The sequence below is a fragment of the Littorina saxatilis genome, linkage group LG4 (assembly GCF_037325665.1).
Source record: "Littorina saxatilis isolate snail1 linkage group LG4, US_GU_Lsax_2.0, whole genome shotgun sequence".
NCBI classification, from domain to species: Eukaryota; Metazoa; Mollusca; class Gastropoda; order Littorinimorpha; family Littorinidae; genus Littorina; species Littorina saxatilis.
This window is the reverse complement of record NC_090248.1, coordinates 15,769,543-15,787,490: the sequence shown is the minus strand read 5'-3', so window position 1 is coordinate 15,787,490 and position 17,948 is coordinate 15,769,543. Positions and strand designations below refer to the sequence as shown.

The window sequence follows — 17,948 nt, the reverse complement described above, 5'->3', positions numbered from 1 at the left end:
AATGTCATGTTTACTCTACAAATGTGCTCAGAATTAAAGAAAATAGGTTCAGTAAGGACTACGGTCGCATGCTTCGCGGAGACGAGCTTGACCCGTCTCGGTCTTTGGGTATGGTTAGCCGAGACTATCTAAATGTTATCTCGGTGATGACTATTTTGTTGGTGTTGATCTTTTAGTTTGATGCCGACTGACTAAATGTTTTTATATCGCTTCACGCGACTTGTTTTTATTACAATCAGTTATCAGTCTGGTTTTTTAAAAAAATCTTTTTTATTTGTTTCATAGTTGGGAAATGTTGTCCGGTTACTGTATTTTATGTAAATGTCCAATAGGCGACTTGCCCTATCGGCCAGCCACGCGATGTCACGCGAAAAATCTGCGTTAAATTACATATTCTTACTCCGAATCACATAAAAGCATTGACGCAGTCTTACATGCTTAAGGTCTGAAAAGGCTACCCGTCTTAAACAATTTTAAAGGGGAGCAACCCAACACAAAAAGTGTAAATACAGGTATGGTAATGACCATCTACCCGGGGAGTTACCTCCCGTCCGGGTTACGTGATGTCACTTCCCCTGTAAACACCACGTGTAACTCATACGACTATTCAGCCTACAGCAGAGAAGGTCGTCGAATTTTTGGCTCCGTGTGTGGCTGCGTGCTGGTGTTTGTAAGGACACCCACCGGCCGCCTAACCCGTCTTTACGGCTTGCCTTTACGTGTTTGGTGAGCTCTTTCCATTTTGGTCATTATTTTGACAAGAATGTTGTTGTAGTTGCTGACTTTTCGTCCGTTTTGCGGACTTGTAAATTTTTTCAGTAACGCATTTTGTGGCCCCCATGTTTGTTTATCAGCTTAGCTGACGGCGAACGTGGCACGGCCTATGTTTTGGTTAGGTAAACCTTATTTTACCTCTTTACTTGCCTTCTGCTTTGTTAGTTGGTAAGCGCTTCCTTTTTGACTCACATGCGTAGCAAAAGTGAGTCTATGTACTCACCCGAGTCGTCCGTCCGTCCGTCCGTCCGGACGTCCGTCCGTCCGTCCGTCCGGACGTCCGTCCGGAAAACTTTAACGTTGGATATTTCTTGGACACTATTCAGTCTATCAGTACCAAATTTGGCAAGATGGTGTATGATGACAAGGCCCCAAAAAACATACATAGCATCTTGACCTTGCTTCAAGGTCAAGGTCGCAGGGGCCATAAATGTTGCCTAAAAAACAGCTATTTTTCACATTTTTCCCATTTTCTCTGAAGTTTTTGAGATTGAATACCTCACCTATATATGATTTATAGGGCAAAGTAAGCCCCATCTTTTGATACCAGTTTGGTTTACCTTGCTTCAAGGTCAAGGTCACAGGAGCTCTTCAAAGTTGGATTGTATACATATTTTGAAGTGACCTTGACCCTGAACTATGGAAGATAACTGTTTCAAACTTAAAAATTATGTGGGGCACATGTTATGCTTTCATCATGAGACACATTTAGTCACATATGATCAAGGTCAAGGTCACTTTGACCCTTATGAAATGTGACCAAAATAAGGTAGTGAACCACTAAAAGTGACCATATCTCATGGTAGAAAGAGCCAATAAGCACCATTGTACTTCCTATGTCTTGAATTAACAGCTGTGTTGCATGACCTTGGATGACCTTGACCTTGGGTCAAGGTCACATGTATTTTGGTAGGTAAAATGTGTAAAGCATGTGAGTCGTATGGGCTTTGCCCTTCTTGTTTAGGCATTAGTTTGACAGGAAGTTCGTTGTAGTTGCTGAATTTTTCGTCCGTTTTGGACTTGTTAATTTCCAGTAACTCTTTGTTTCGCCGCCTGTTTTTTGTGTCAGCGCGACTGACTGTGATATAACATGGCTAGGTTTGTGTCATTGGTCTACCAGACCATTGGTATTTGTTGTTGTTTCGTACTAAGCATGTATAACCGCTTTGTCCGTTACTTATTCTGCCCCAAATGAATTTGGGGGGCAGTTTAGCACGTCTGTGACGTTTCTTTCTTCTTGCTTTCCCTCTCTTGGGCATCGGAGCGCGGCGCTCTGGTGTCTATACTGCTTAGCTCTCTTTTTCCAGAGTTTCGCAGTTTGGGAGGGAAGATTGCAGCTTCCCACGCCGTCTCCAGCGTTGTACTTCCGCCGGCTGCGGGTGACGGCCGCTCATTGGCTTCTTGGTTTGCCGTCGGCCACGGCTTTCCGGTCGCGGGCCTTCAGCTGCGTCTACTGCCTCCTTGGGGGGCATGGACGGTAAGTCGAACTGCTCCACTGGCTCTCGTGAAGCCACCGGACGCTCTCTTTTGAGCAACAGTTCTTGGTCGCAGGCTCACTACCTGCAAACTTCCTGCCCATCAGGATATGCTGCTCTTTCTAAGCCTGATCGTATAGCGAGTACGGCTATGACTGAGCAAGGGCGGCTTCCACTTGCGGGAGTCGCGTTTCCGGGTTTACCCGGAAGCGAAGGTCAATCTGGCACACCCACGAAGGTCCCTGCTGGTGTCGACTGTGGACTGGCCTTCGGGCCACCGGGCTTCCGGCCCCAGTCCTCGCAGCAGACGCTTCCGCTTTATGCGGCTTCGTCCGTTGCCTAATCTTCTGCTCTTTCAAAGCCTGTTTGCATTGCATGCACGGCTGTGAATAAGCAAGGGCGGCTTCCGTTTTCGGGAGTCGCGCTTCCGGGTTTTCCCGGAAACGAAGGTCCTCCATCCCGTGCACTCACAGAGGTCATGGCTGGGGTTGACCGTTGACTGGCCTTCGGGCGTTCTGGCCTCCGGCCTTAGTCATCGCAACAGGCGTTTCCGTTTATGCGGCTTCGTCCGTTGCCTTTCCGGCTCCGCCCGGAGTTGCCGTTCCTCCTCCTGCTGCTCCTATACGGATGTCAGTGAGTGAGGAACAGGATACGTCCTACGGACATCCGGACAGTCGTCCTTCCGGTTTACCGGGAGCATAGGTCCTCCTTTGCGATTACACTGTGTGTCTCTACTGGAGTTGACCGCGGACTAGCCTACGGGCGTTCGGTCTTCTGTCCTCAGTCCACGCAACCTTTGCTTCCGCATTGTGCGGTTTTGTCTGTTGCGTTTCCGGCTTTGTCCGGATGCATTGTTCTTCTTCCTAACACTGTTAGCGAAGTGAGGAACATCGGCTGGCCTATGGGCATGCAGGCTTTCAGCCTCGGCCGGGACGGTAGTCACTTCACTGGTTGGGTGTTGCGTCTACTGTCTATTCAATTCTGGTGGCTTTGGATGTTACCTCCTCTTTGTCTTACCCTCTTACGGGAGGGGTGAGACAGGACGGTTTCCGGTTGAACGGGTTTCCGGTTTTCCGGTTATCCTGTTCAGTAGTTTTCCACTGGCAACTGTGACTTAGGTCAGTGTCAGTTCTCTTGGCTATTCTGTTATACAGTCTTTAGCCAGCGACCAGACACGTTCTGTCGAATCTCTCGGCTTCTCTCGAGGCCTCGATGGAGGTTACTTCCAGATTTTTTATGGAGGGACATTGGCTTCCTCTTTGGTTGCATTCGGCGATGTCGGACTTCCGTTCCGCGAAGGAGGAGTTTTTCCTACTTCCGGTTTGATAGTCACCTTCAATGTGGGTACCACCTTTCGCAGGTTTTGGCTGGCCATCCCCTCCCGGAAGTGGTGTCCACGGGTTCCGGTTCTGCTACTCGGTCTTCACGGGTCAGTTCCGGAACACGCGCAGCCTCGGCTGGCTTCGGCTACACAGGCTTCGACTTTTGTTTCTTCCTGTCATAGGAAGTTCTCTTGGCTGAAGCTGGGTCGGATCTTGCTGGCGTCTTTGCTCTTCCGCGTACACCTTTAATGGGAACGCAGGAACTTAGAGGAATTTGGACGTCAGTTTTTGGAATTTGCCTCTTTTTCGGAGATGATCGTCAGAGCGCTCTCGCGCTCTTTCTTGGAGTCACTGAACCTTTCACGCTTAGTGTGTATCAGGACTCTGATGGCATCTCCACTCGTTCAGCCCGGCTAGGGCGAACGAAGAACAAAGAGGCTGTCCTCCCTTCACCTCTCTTTATAGTCGGGTGTAGGAAGGACTTGTTTCTCTCGCATGCTCAGGTCTCTGAGCAGGCTAGCAGAGACACTTGGGCTTTGCTCGGAGTAGAGGGATCTGCTTTTTGAACTTTGGTGTTTTTTACCAGAAAAGAAAAGTAGATCCAGTGGGATAGAGATCAGCGGATCTCTGACTTCTCTCTACAAGGGTTAAAGCAGAGCTAGCCTCCTCATGGGAAGCATGCTCAGGCCTCGGGACGTTTTCAGCCGGCGGCCAATAGGCAGTCTCTGTCTGATTCTCGATTTTCGAGAAATATACTGTTCAAAAAAAGAAACGCATAGCTTGTAATATTTGGTTAATTTAGTTATATGGCTACAAGGATATCCACCAAACTGCAGAAAATGTTTATCTGGTCGTCGACCTTTCGTCCATTGCCACAAGTGAGCTCTGCACGTGACGCATGCGTTATCAGTGGCTACAATGTCAAAATTGCTCATTTGGCATGACCACTCGTCATGCTTCAGTGTAATCTCGTGAAACTCGGGGAATATTGAGCTCTCACCATGTCTTCCAAAACCCATAAAAGCGGATTGTTCGCCACAAAGAAATCAGACGACAATTCAGCGACGAAAGATGGCCCGATTGAGCAGAGAAGACCGCCAAATTGCATTGGGTCGTTTACAAGCAGGCCAAAGTCAAAGTGCAATCGCCAGGCACTTCCACGTGTCCCAGAGCACCATCAGTAGACTGTGGGTCAGGTTTCAAGCCACTGGCTCCGTTGCTGACTTGCCACGAGCGGGAAGACCAAGGGCGACAACTGCTGCTCACGACCGCTTCATACGGCTCCGCCACCTCCGGAATCGTTTCCTGTCGGCCTCATCTTCTGTCCAGGCTCTCCCCGGGCCACACCGATTATCGGACCAGACCGTGCGGAACCGCCTGCATGAAGCTGGTTTGAGAGCTCGCAGACCTCACAGAGGAGCTGTCCTCACCCGCCGCCATCGCCAGAACCGAGTGCAGTGGGGCAACCAGCACCTTCGCTGGACCGTCCGGAATCACTGGAGACACGTGTGGTTCAGCGACGAGTCCTACTTCCTGCTCCAGCGACATGATGGTCGGAGGAGGGTCTACCGGAGAGTAAACGAACGTTACGCGCCCAACTGTGTGGATGAGGCACCCGTTCATGGTGGTGGAGGCGTCATGGTGTGGGGGGCGATCAATACCGCTGGAAGGAGCACCCTGGTGCACGTCCAAGGGCGCATAACTGCCCAGCGATACGTGGAGGAAATTCTGCGCCCACACGCCCTTCCTCTTCTGGCTGACCAGGATGCCATATTCCAGCAGGACAACGCTCGCCCGCACACAGCACGACTCACCACCCAGTTCCTCACCGACCACCATGTCCAGGTGCTTCCCTGGCCATCCATGTCGCCAGACATGAACCCGATAGAACACCTCTGGGATGAATTAGACAGACGTGTGCGCAGGCGAGAAGAAGCGCCGGCAAATCACCGCGATCTATTGCAGGCACTTCAGGAGGAGTGGGACACCATCCCACAGCAAGATATCCGGCATCTGATCCAGTCCATGCCCAGAATGTGCCGGGCAGTTGTTGCTGCTCAAGGCAGTCACACCCCCTACTGACTTGACAGCCTCGGCACCCAATCGTATTGATTGACTGATTGATTTGAAGATGCAAATGAACTGTGTGTGCATTCAACTGTGTCCATACCAAATTTCAAACAAATAATCTAAATATTGGATTTTCTGTTAATTTTTTCGAAAAATAAAACAAATTTGGCAAGTAGCAACTATGCGTTTCTTTTTTTGAACAGTATAGATCACTTTTGGGCAGGGAGAAGGGCAGCCCTAGCAGCAAGCCTCTCTCCCCAAGGAAGTGCCCCCGATCACACCCCCCCCCCCTCCGCCATCCACTTTGGTGATGGCGGGGCGGGTCTCCTCCTTGCAAATTTTCATTGGATGGTCTCTGTACACAGCCAATAGTTTGTGGGAGTGGTGAGGTCGGGGGACTCCCATTGATCTAATCAGTGCATAATTTGATTATGCGTCAGTCCGATCTTTTCACAGTGATCTAGGCCCATCAGCTCGAGCACTCGCTGAGGTCTCTTCTGGTCGGATCTAGCGCTGTCCTTCGGTTATACTGCTTCAGTCCTCAGTTAGTGTAACAGCAGTTCAGCCACGGGCTGCTGCAGTGGCACTTCCGGTTTTACCGGAGAGGTTGTTTCTTTCACAGACGCTTCATAGTACGTCTGAGTTTTGGAACAACGGCTGACCTTAGGGCATCCAGGTTTTTTAGCCTCGGCTGATGCAACAGCCATTCCACCTGTTGGCGGTGATGGTTGTTGTTTTCCCTGTTCTTGTGGCTTCGGACTTCGACTTTCTTTCCTTTATTCTCATCTTAGGCAGGAGATGAGATTGGGCGATCTCCGTTTGAGTGGGGTCTTCTGTTTTCAGGCTTCCCCGTTTTTCTCAGTTTGCCACAAGCTTCTGGACTTGGTCCTGGTTTGTCTTTCGCCGAGTCTGACTCTGTCTTTCTCTAGCGATCAGACGTGTTCTGGTGTTTCGTCCAAACTTAAGGTACGCTTGAGTTGGCCTCGGAAGTAACATTCAGATTTCCTGAGGGGGCATTGTCTTTGGCAATGCATGTTTGAGGAGTCATTCTTTGTGGCTTATCACCTCTCTCAGCTTTTTTGGCTACCCCTCTCCTTTTGGCAGAGCGTTAGCTAATTTTCCAGTTTTCTTTGCTGTGGGCTTATAGCCCAGCATGTTATGTGGCAGCCGAAACTCATGTTTCGTATATTTACCTGTGTACTCTGGGTACTTTGGTACATGGCTGTTCCACGGGTTTTATGGCTCTCGGCCTTAGCCTGTGCTATAGTCTTCTACCCTGTGTGGTTCGACTATGGCGTTTTCGGTTCCTGTTGCTTCGGATTTACTCTTCCTCTTTTCCCTCATCTTAGCATGAGGTGAATCAGGGCGTCTTCCGGGGGGTTGGGTTTCCTTTACAGTCACCCTTCTACCGCAGGCAACTATGGCTACGGCATTTGCCGTTGATCGCCGCGTCTGACTCTCAGTCTGTCAGAGGTAGACAGACACGGCTAGTTTCGGCCGGACTCAGGAGTTTCTCCTGATTTGGCTACGAAGTTTACTTGGGGTTTTTGGATTTTCCTTCATTTATACCTTCAAGCAGACTGATCTGTACACTCTGGCTTTTAGTCATTTTGTTTAGGGTCACCGGTCACTTCAGTTTTTGACCACAGTGATTTCTTCTCTTCTGAGGCTTACGCAATTCTGTAAGCCTCTGCTTCCTCGTATTGCCTCTCTCTCTGCTTTCGCATTGACTGTTAGGGGATTACGGGCGACCGTCTCTTTTTGAGATCTTCCTGTCGAGGTGGGCTCTGGTACCTGGTACTCAGGTGTCTCTCTCTCCCTCTTTTTTGGGTATTGGTCATTCTGCTTTGGAGCTGACCTTTATCTCTCAGTCCTTTTGGGCTTCACGCCATTCCTAAGTTTGATTACTTTGGCGTGATCGTCTCACGGTCGCCGCGAGGTTTGTCCTTCACCTCACTGATCGGACTACCTTACACTTAGATCGTTTTTCAGTGCATGGGTATTTCCTTCCATTCGAAAAGGGGGGGGGGGGGGGGCAGCTTGTCTTTCCCTCTACTTGGCTCGGCTTAATCCAAGGCTGGGTTCTCTTTCTGGGTCGTTTGGTCCAGGAGATTGGAAGAAGTGCTGGGCACACATTTTCTGGCTCTCTGAGGTTGTCTTTCGCAACTTTTGCCTGAGAGACATCACGACTGTCAATCAAGATGGTTCTCAGGTCCTTTTCTGCCTTTTGGCAGTGGGCCAGTTCCTGGCAAGGGTTAGAGTGAGTTAGTTTTTCTTTCTCACTGGGCCCTTTTCCTGACCTTTTGGCAGCAGGCCAGTGTTTTGGCAAGGTTTTTTAGAGTGAGTTGGATTTTTCTTTCCCACCGCCTTGTTGAAGCTATCTGCTTTTATGTGATTCGGAGTAAGAATATGTAATTTAATCGAAAATTTTTAAGTAAATTTTCATTTGATTAATATACTTACCCGAATCACATAGTGTATTCCCTCCCGCCAACCCCGCATATGATTTTTTAGTCTATTAAGTCGTATGAGTTACACGTGGTGTTTACAGGGGAAGTGACGTCACGTAACCCGGACGGGAGGTAACTCCCCGGGTAGATGGTCATTACCATACCTGTATTTACACTTTTTGTGTTGGGTTGCTCCCCTTTAAAATTGTTTAAGACGGGTAGCCTTTTCAGACCTTAAGCATGTAAGACTGCGTCAATGCTTTTATGTGATTCGGGTAAGTATATTAATCAAATGAAAATTTACTTAAAAATTTTCGATTATCTTGCGTGGCCTTGCGAGATCTGCTGTAATATGCGGGCATGTTTTAATAGCTCTGTGAGAGATTGCGTTTCAGTGCAGACACTTTGCCTTGAAAATGGTGAATTTGCACTGTGCAGCAGTGGGCTGTGGCAATAATAGCCACAAGAATAATCCTAAAGTTCGTTCAAAGTACCTAAGCATGGTCTGTACACATAGGAAAGGCGATCGATTTAAAAAAAAATTTTTTTACACAAGCCAGAGAACACCAGCGCTTGTGAAGCGATGGCTGTGGAATTCTCTTCGACGTCAAAATTACGTGCCATCCCGGTACTCCGTTGTCTGTTCAATAACTTTATCAGCTTCGGTTTCTTGTATCCTGAATTAAATTACATATCTTACCCAACTCACATATAGCAATTAACCCTGGTTCAGTGCTGGTAACGCTGTACGCGTCCCCTTGGTAACAACAGACCTGTTTACCCTTACGATTTTGGCGTAATTTATTACGATTTTCTGCAAAAAATACGCCATTCCGCTATCCCTGTCAAGACTACGATTTTCATTAAAAAAAAAAAAAAATTATTTTTTTTATTAATTCAAATGTTTGGCATTGTTTTTTTCAATGGTAAAATGGGGTGAAAAAGCACATGACTGACCAGAGATCATGTCTGTCTGATGAGACGGCTGGAGAGCCTTCTAGTGGTGAAGTCTCGCCCTCGCTCATGCGGCAAGCGCAAGTACAGTAGAGAAGCTCTTGACACACTGAAAAAGGCCTACAGCGAGCAAAAGAAAAATAATCAGTGATGCATGTGCTTTTGATGTGATCTTCTTTGAAATTATGATGACTACAAAAACTGACTGATGTGTTTTGTTTGTGAATGATGGATATAGGTGCATGATTGCGTTTCGCAGACACAGTTGTCATGTGCGTTGTAATTGGCGACAAATGCTGGATGATTACTATTTTTGTGCCAGGGTTACTATTTTTGGGGCTGAGCATTACTCCAAAACACTTATGGGGGTAAACAGGTCTGTAACAAGGAAGACGCCTCTAAAAAAGAGTGACCCGAGACCCATAAGGGTGTCTAGGCCAGCCTGGAAACGAGGCTGCCTTCCGTATGCGCGCGCATACGCCGCCATATGCAATCATTCTAAAACTCAGCGTCAGTGAGACTGGTCGCATTTGATGTACGCTCCGGCTGTTCAGCCGTTGTTACTTAGTCATTTTGACTTTGTTTCGCTCCTCTTGGTATCTTCTTGTCATCTGGACTTCACAACTATGTTGAGGTGAGGTCGTTTCTTGTATTTTTGTTGATTTTGGCAGCGTTTTCGGCCGCATTTTGGACTTACAAATTTTTTCATAAATTTTTCGTCAGTCGTTTTTTGTCATGGCCGACAATGCTAAGAAGAGGTCAGCTCCTTTACAGGTTCTGCTGTGCCCTCTTCGCCTATGAAAGATCCTAGAAATTCTAAACAATCCGGTCAAGCGTCCGTTTCTGTTGAAGATACTCTTGCTTAAAAATGTTTTGATGTGTTGGGGTTTTACCCGCAAAGCCGGTAGACAAGACGGCGTCCATTTTGTCTACTAAGCCGGTTGACAAGACCGCTCATGTTGATTAACCTGCTAAAGGGGAGTCTTCCCCTGTGGTGCCTGTTTTGGCATCCGCGGACGTTGCTGCGTTGTTGTTATCTCTTAGTTTGCAGGTTTCTACTTAAGCGGCCGAATTTTCATCGACGAGAGCGGAGCTTCGTTCTCTCCCTTCCGGGTGGCTGACGTCTCTTCCCTTGCCAAGGTTCGACCGTCTCCTTCCGCTACAGTCACGCGGGTGGATGTGCATGCCTCTCAGGATGAGGATGTCTTTCCGTTTTCCGCTTTTGAGGGTTCGCCTTCCGGCGTTCCGTCACGAACACAAGGTATGTCTGCTGAGTTAGTAACCGGGTTCTTCGGCCAAAGCTCGGCGCGCCTTCAGGAGCGAGTAGCCTAAGGCGCATTGCGGCCCGGCGAAAGTTCTTATCTCTCGGCTGACTCAACCCGCTTTGGCGGCCTTTCAGTGGGGAATAAGAGCCCTGTTGAGCGTATGGAAGTTCCGCTGCACTCTGCTCAGTCCGTTGACGGGGGCGAGTGTGTGCGGCTTCCGCTTCTGCCCTCTGGGCAAGAAGTAAACAGTAAAGTTGGTTCTCTGCTGGACTATGGTAGTCAGTACGGGAGTCAGCTTCCGGATTGCACAGAAGTGCAAGACGACTGTTTTGATGAAGGTGCTTCCGGTCAGATGGGAAGTACTGGATTCAGATTTCCGTTTCAAGTTGGCAAGTGCAGTGACGCTCGCAGCTGAAATGGTTTCAAGATACAACAGGATCTTCCGGTGCATTTCTATACATCCGGTTGGTTCTGTTGTTTACCAATCCACGGTCGGTTCCGCTTTTGCGGCTGTGTCTTCCGATTACAGGATGGTATAGCCTTCTGCCGTTAACACTGTGGTGTTGGCAGTCGGCGCTCATCAGCCTTCGGCTTCCGGTTTCGCTTTTGCGTTTCCTCTGCTGTTTCACAGGCTGCATCCATTTCCTCTTCCAGTTTTTAGCTGGCATGAGGCAGGTGGATGGAGGATCCGTTCACGGAGTTCCGGTTTTTGGGCATTTTTCCAATCCTTTCCCGGTTTTTGGCAAGTGTGGCCTTATCGGGATTGGTTTCTGGTCTCATCCTTTCAATGGTCGTTAGGATGCTACTGAACAGGATGATGAGGATTTGGAGAACGAAGCTTCTGAGGCAGATGGGGATGCCTCTTTTCGACTTTCAGCGAAGCTGGCATCTTTGTTTTTACTGACAGCAGAGGTTACTACACGCTTTTTCCCTGTAGGGTTAGCAGTAGCTTCGTCATCTGCCGTTTCTCCTCCATCTTTTTTGGGTGTTTATCCCAAACGATGTTTTTGCCCCACTTCTGCCTTTGTTGGCATCTCATGGGGAAGCTCCTACTTCAGCTTTGCCGTTGTTTGCGTCATTTTTTTAGCTGATTTGAGCCTTCTAAGGAAAATCTTTGAATGTTATGTTCTTAGATCCTCCGTAGGGGTCGTGAACTTGCGGAGGGTTTCACAGTTGAATCTCTTTTGTCACCACTCTTTGTGGGCAACGCTCAGCTAAGCACCTGAGGCGGTGTTGTCTTAGCTTGCGTAATCTGTGCAAGTAGCGTGTCACTCGTTGAGCGCTATCCGTAGGCTTCGGTTAACTCCAAGCCTAAGAACTTAGTTTTTCTTTTGTTCTTTATACGGAACCGCCCCCGGGTACCCCGGATTTGGCGAACATCCATCTGGATGTTAATAGCAAGGAGAAACTGTCTGTCTGTAAGAACAAGGATCTCCTGGCTGTGGTAGATTGTGTCCGCACTTCTTTACGAATATCGCCTTTGATCAAGACTTGCATTTGTTCTCTCTCTTGTGCGGTTACGTCCTATCTGGATATCTTTGTGTTCCGACAGGACGCAGATACAAAGGATGTAGTTTTGCTGTTCGCCTGTCTCTTCCTTAAAGTATTGTTCTTTTGTTGAGACTTTTATTTTTTTCTTTGCTTGAAGGTTCTCTTTGTGAGTCCGCTTCTATGCACGAGGATTCTTCTCTTACAAAGAAAAGCTCTCTGCAAAAGGAAAGCGCTCGGCAGGCCTTGACTTGTTTTTCAAAGAAAAAGCTTCAGGCTCGCCTTTCTTGACTTTAGCTTTTGTCTCCATACTATCGCTTTCGCGGCATGGCTCTGTGCCAAAGACCCACCGCTCTTCCCCTGGGGCAGGTTGCGGTGGGTGTTACTGGGCACACAAAAGCACGCTTTCTCTCACTCTTCCGGTAGTTATGTCAACTGGAAGGTAGTGCTTGGCATCACGTTTCTTTTCGCCTTGTGTTCGCCACAATGGCTAGTGGGGATTAGGCCTTTCTTGTTTTGGAGGGAGTCTCTGGTGCCTCCCTTTTGGGTCTCTTACAGGGATCGTTTGGTTGTTACTCCCGCATTTTGATTCACAAAATAGATCGGAAGTGGCTACTGTTTGTTGATTTCAGAGCTTCAGGGTTCTGTTTTATTTTCTAAGTCAAACGATTGTTTGGCCGTTTTTGATCTCTTTGAGGAGATTGTGTAAGTGGCCCTTTATAGAAGTCCTTTACTTCAGGTGATGCTAGGAGTGCAGGGCTGGAACACATTGGATGTTCAAGGCAGCTCAGCTTTGATATGGCCCTTTGTGGTCGGCTGGGTGTTAAGCAATCGAACAAAGGGCTGGAACATGTGTTGTTTCAAGCAGACAACACCACAGTGGTTCTTTTCTCAACAAGAAAAGGGGGTCTCTCACTACCTATCGCTTCTGCATGGAGCATGAGAGTTTCTTTTGTGGTTTTCCATCACTGGATCTTTTTAGCAGTGAAGTACCTTCATGGGAGGCTCAAGGACTTAGCGGATTCTCTAAGTCTGTTGGTCAAGAATGTCCACTCGGAGTGGACTCTATCTCACCACGCGCTTCTGCTTATTCGGGTGAATGGGAGAAGCCGCTGATAGAAGTTTTTGCCTTTTGGTACTATCGCCTTTTGCTTATGTTCGGCTCCTTGTTTCCGGATCCCAAAGCATGGAAGGTCAATACACTTGACTTTACTTTGAGCGGCCTGCCGGTCTCTCAGTATGGGCCCGTTCTTCTTCTTCGTTCGTGGGCTGAAACTCCCACGTATTTACGTGTATGACCGTTTTTACCCCGCCATTTAGGCAGCCATACGCCGCTTTCGGAGGAAGCATGCTGGGTATTTTCGTGTTTCTATAACCCACCGAACTCTGACATGGATTACAGGATCTTTTCCGTGCGCACTTGGTCTTGTGCTTGCGTGTACACACGAAGGGGGATAAGCCACTAGCAGGTCTGCACATAAGTTGACCTGGGAGATCGGAAAAATCTCCACACTTAACCCACCAGGCGGCCGCGGCCGGGATTCGAACCCTCGACCTTCCGATTAAGAGGCCGACGTCTTACCACCACGCCACAGCGCCCGTCGTGGGCCCGTTCAATCTTGGTTGCCAGACCTCGTAAGGCTGGCAAGAGGGCACCGTTTTTTCTCACACTTGAATCACGTGGGTGTCTACTGTAAGGGTATTTTTGAGATGCTCAGGGGCTTCTGCCTCAACTCTGGACTTAGCTCAGAGTTCTTATAGGGGTTTAGTGTCTTCGTTTACTTGTCACGTTGACTGGCTTGGAACAAATGGCGTATTTGTTAACGGAAAGAACTCCTCTTCTCTTTGTTCAATGCAGGTGGCGAACCACCTATTCTGGCTTTCTGAATTTTCTCCCACGTTTTTGTGTTTAGACGTTATGTGGTATCAGTTACACTGAAACAGCTCAGTGCAAATTTTCTCGTGGTGGCTTTATAACCAGCACGTTTAAGAGGGCCTACATTAGGCTGACTGATAGCTAATCTCCAGTCTTTTCTTGGGCTTTGCTCCTAGTTTTGGAGCTATTGAGATTGGATTCTTTGTCTCTTTACAAAACTAGCCTTGCTGATCATTATGGAAAGCGGCCATGCTTACTCTAGTAGCTTCTATGAGAAGTTGGAGTAAGTGTATTTTCTGGCTAGGTTTGCTATAGACAGCTTTTTGGAGAAAGACTGATCTTTGGCATTTAGGTTTCTTTGACAAATTCTGGCGTATAAGCAGGAACTGGAGAAACCAGTTTCGATTCACAGTTCTAACCTTTTAGCAATATTCTGGCTCCTCTAGAGCCATTATTTAGCCAATTGAACATTTCGAGTTTCGAAGTTTTTTCTGACTCGCACGGATCTTTTTAGATTATTGAATCTAAGGGCTCTTGTTTTTATCTTTCAACTCCGTCGCGTTTTAACCTTGAACGGTTAGAAACGACGTTAAACACCGGTTAAAGAAAGAAGAATATCTATCAACTTTGGTAGAGGTAATGACTTGTTGAAGTCAACCTTAGCTAGATGGACTGCCACATTGTTTAGGCATGCCTTCAAGTGGTGGCAGGAAAAAAAAGGGGGGGGGGCAGTTAGTCCTCTCCCTTCGGGCAGCACGGACTCAACTTTCCTCTCTTGAGCAAGTTTATTGCTTTTGGATATCCTGATGTTCATTTTTGTCTTGTTAGAGCCCTCAGCAGTTTTCTGTTTCGGACTCTGCATACTTGATCGGAAACTCAGAAACTTCTTTTTATCTCATTCAACATGGTGCGGTTTAAAGATATATCGAAAGTCGCGTTAGCCGAGTGGGTCTCCGCCATAGTTAGACAAGCTTATGTCTGGTGGCAGAGTCAGGCAGGGGATGTCAGGGCAGTCTTGCCCTTTACTACAGCCAGGCCTCATGAGGCAAGAGATTGGGCTTCCACTCTAGCTGTTCTTCTATTTGGTCTCCTGGCACATGTTTTTGAGTCGGCTTACTGGCTTTCTTAAAATGTTTTTCATTGATGTCTATCTCAGAGATGTCTATGCATTGAGACAGGATGCGTTTCTGCGTTATCTGCTCTGGTAGAGGCAGGACAGATTCTCAATTCCTAATTGGGTTAAGTGCTCACCAACCTTTAGTAGCAATCTGCTTTATGTGAGTTGGGTAAGATATGTAATTTAATCAAAAATTTTAGTAATAAATTTTCATTTGATTAATATACTTACCCAACTCACATCGTTTAATCCCTCCCGCCTCCCCGCTGTGGGGTTGTATATGTCTAAAAAAGAAGTGAGTTGGGCTTCGTTTTAGAATGATTGCATATGGCGGCGTATGCGCGCGCATACGGAAGGCAGCCTCGTTTCCAGGCTGGCCTAGACACCCTTACGGGTCTCGGGTCACTCTTTTTTAGAGGCGTCTTCCTTGTTACCAAGGGGACGCGTACAGCGTTACCAGCACTGAACCAGGGTTAATTGCTATGTATTAATCAAATGAAAATTTATTACTAAAATTTTTGATTTTGTATTTTTCATTCTTTGATGTAATATTGCAACTTTGGTACTTGCAATCGCACGAAAATTTGGCTGTTCGGTAGCCATTGTTTAGATCAGTGACTCGCCGTATTGAAGGAACGATAACTCTTGAGAGCAAAACATTAAGACCGCACGGAAGTTAACCTTCCTTATCTTTCGCACAGAAGAGCTATTCAAGCGGGGTATTGTGCAAGTTGGCTATTGGAGAACAACAAAATACCTAGTAAACCCAAGAGGCACTGTGACATTCTCACCATATTGACCAGTTGATGGAGAATTCTTTGTGTGGCTAGGGTGCTATACCTCCACGAAGCAAGCGGAGACTGTGGCATTGCCCTCTTTTTACATTCATTTTGATCAACTATGGAACCAGATTACATGCTGTCGTTGGAATAATTTACCATTTTATTGAAACGTGCAGTTTCATTGTGATGTACATGTCAGAAAAATCTACTCTAAAGTTTTGCTACAAAGACAAAATCACTCAAAGCTTGTTTTTTCTTGTATTTACAGAGACATTGGTCCTCGATCCAAAGTCTGGTCAGAGAAAGAGCTGGTTGAGCAAGCAGCTTTCGAATTTGCTGAGGTAGGTAATTTAACAGAAATATTGTGTGCACCAGTAAATAAAGGCCAGGGTCTGGCTGTACCCCTGGGGTGTTAAATCAATGAGAGAATCAGCCTGCTAACAGTTAGAAGCAGGTAAATAGACAACAGCTTTTAGGCAGATTAATTGCTGTGTGTGTTGCTGGTGCTCATGTTAAGTTGAAGGTACCAACCTTGAAGGTAGAATGGCGAGTAGTAAGTTTGATAAGCAATGTCTTTGGGCTATAGATATAGATGTAGGCTGTTAACTCCGTCCCCAGAACATGACAAGTGATGCACATAGTCTGAATAATCGAGAAATGGTGTCAGAGAAAATGTTTCATATGCAGAATATGACGTGATTTGGCGTTAGGAGTCGGAAAAAATGCTGAAACTTCTTTCCAATTGCCAAAAATGTAACCATAATTTCAGCATACGTGCCAAAAAAAAATTTCAGTGGAGAAAAGGTGACGTCAAGGACTGCCTTAAAACTGAAACAATTGCTGAAACTTTCGTGACCATTTCAGTACAAATTTGCAGAATAAGATAAATCCTAGTAATATCACTGATATGGTTTTAGAATAAGTTAACAAATATGAAATAGATATGAATAAAGTTGTAAATAAGAACTGCATGGTCTGTTTAAACTTTTTCCCCTAAAACCTTAGGTGCAAATTGGATTTTTGATGTGAAAGGCTCAGTGACGCATTTGTAGTCCCTAACCTAAAGCTGATTTGACTTGCTAAAATTGCTAAAAGTTAGATGATGCTTTTTTTTTTTGACAGACAGAAAAGATGCTGCGGACAGCTGAGAATTTGCTGGGACCCTATGTGTGGGGGCAGTATGACCTGCTGATCCTGCCACCTTCATTTCCTTATGGAGGAATGGAAAACCCTTGTCTCACCTTTGTCACACCTACAATACTGGTAGAATACATTATTCCTTGCACACATGCACAGGCTTACCCACTAAAGGTTAATTCCACTATATCGCGTTCCACTACATCGCGAATTTGGCTATATCGCAATGACATGCTAGGACCCCGGGACCCTCCTTTTCCAATTTTTTTTTTAACTCGTTGGGCTGTCGGGGTTACTACAAGAACAAGAACGTTTATTGTCTTGGAATTTTGCAGCACGGCTCAAACGTGCTGAAATCCTTTCTGTGTACAACATCAATTCGGTACATAAATGGCTGAAGTACAACCACAGTTTTTCATTTCTATTTCAGGTCATTACTTTATTTTGCTTTGCACGAACTCCAACTTTATACGCACACAAAGTTACAGAAATGTCATGAAAGCAATCCGCCCATCGACCCAAAACGGAAAGTTGTGGTGACGTCATGACATTTTGCGATGTTCGTCAGCAAAGCTCGTGCAAACGTTTTCTGTCTAGCTAAAATGGCCGACAAACATGGTTTCAAATTCTGGAACTTTAATTTGTTTTCCCCCCACCCGTGACCGCGGTATGCGATATGTAACCACGCATTCGTTTGAATCAAATTCTCCTCAGAATCTCATCAGTGAAGTTTGAAGGTGAGTAGTGTAATGTCCTAAAATACTCAACTCTGTTGACAGTCTGCAGTACAGTTATGACCCTTAAAGTTGAAGGAATGAGTCAAGTTTCATCTCGAAAATTGGTTTCGACACACTGCTGCATTTTTTTTACGTCTGCGAAGGGTTATAAGGTCGGTACCTTGTGTTTGGGTCACTGTTCTTTGTTTTTAACCCAATCTTTACTGGGTATCGAATGACTATGAGTAGTAACTAGTATCGACATCGATGTGTATGCTTTCGTTCGACCTCTGTGTGTTTATTTTACAATCTTAACATACGAGTCGTTTCGGGTCTGGATTAAACAAGCAAACAAAACCTATATGTGTGTAATTAATTTAATAGAAATAGGATCACTTCGCGGGCAGCATCAAGCCAAACACCAATGTCATTCTGGATCATTAACGGACCTGGACATGGACGTAACAAACCATAACTCTATATTACGACCCCTTCATATAATGACAGAATTTTGGTTACATT

The 17,948-nt window shown here is 46.5% G+C and overlaps 1 protein-coding gene across 1 annotated transcript in view; it reads left to right on the top strand.

The window, feature by feature from the left end:
• The window catches only part of LOC138964091 (leukotriene A-4 hydrolase-like), a 116,702-nt gene that overhangs the window by 52,055 nt on the left and 46,699 nt on the right, over positions 1-17,948 (top strand). Inside the window, exons 6-7 of the mRNA XM_070335979.1 lie at positions 15,842-15,914; positions 16,696-16,836. Coding sequence (XP_070192080.1) covers positions 15,842-15,914; positions 16,696-16,836 — 214 coding nt within the window. The remainder of the gene's footprint in view (positions 1-15,841; positions 15,915-16,695; positions 16,837-17,948) is intronic.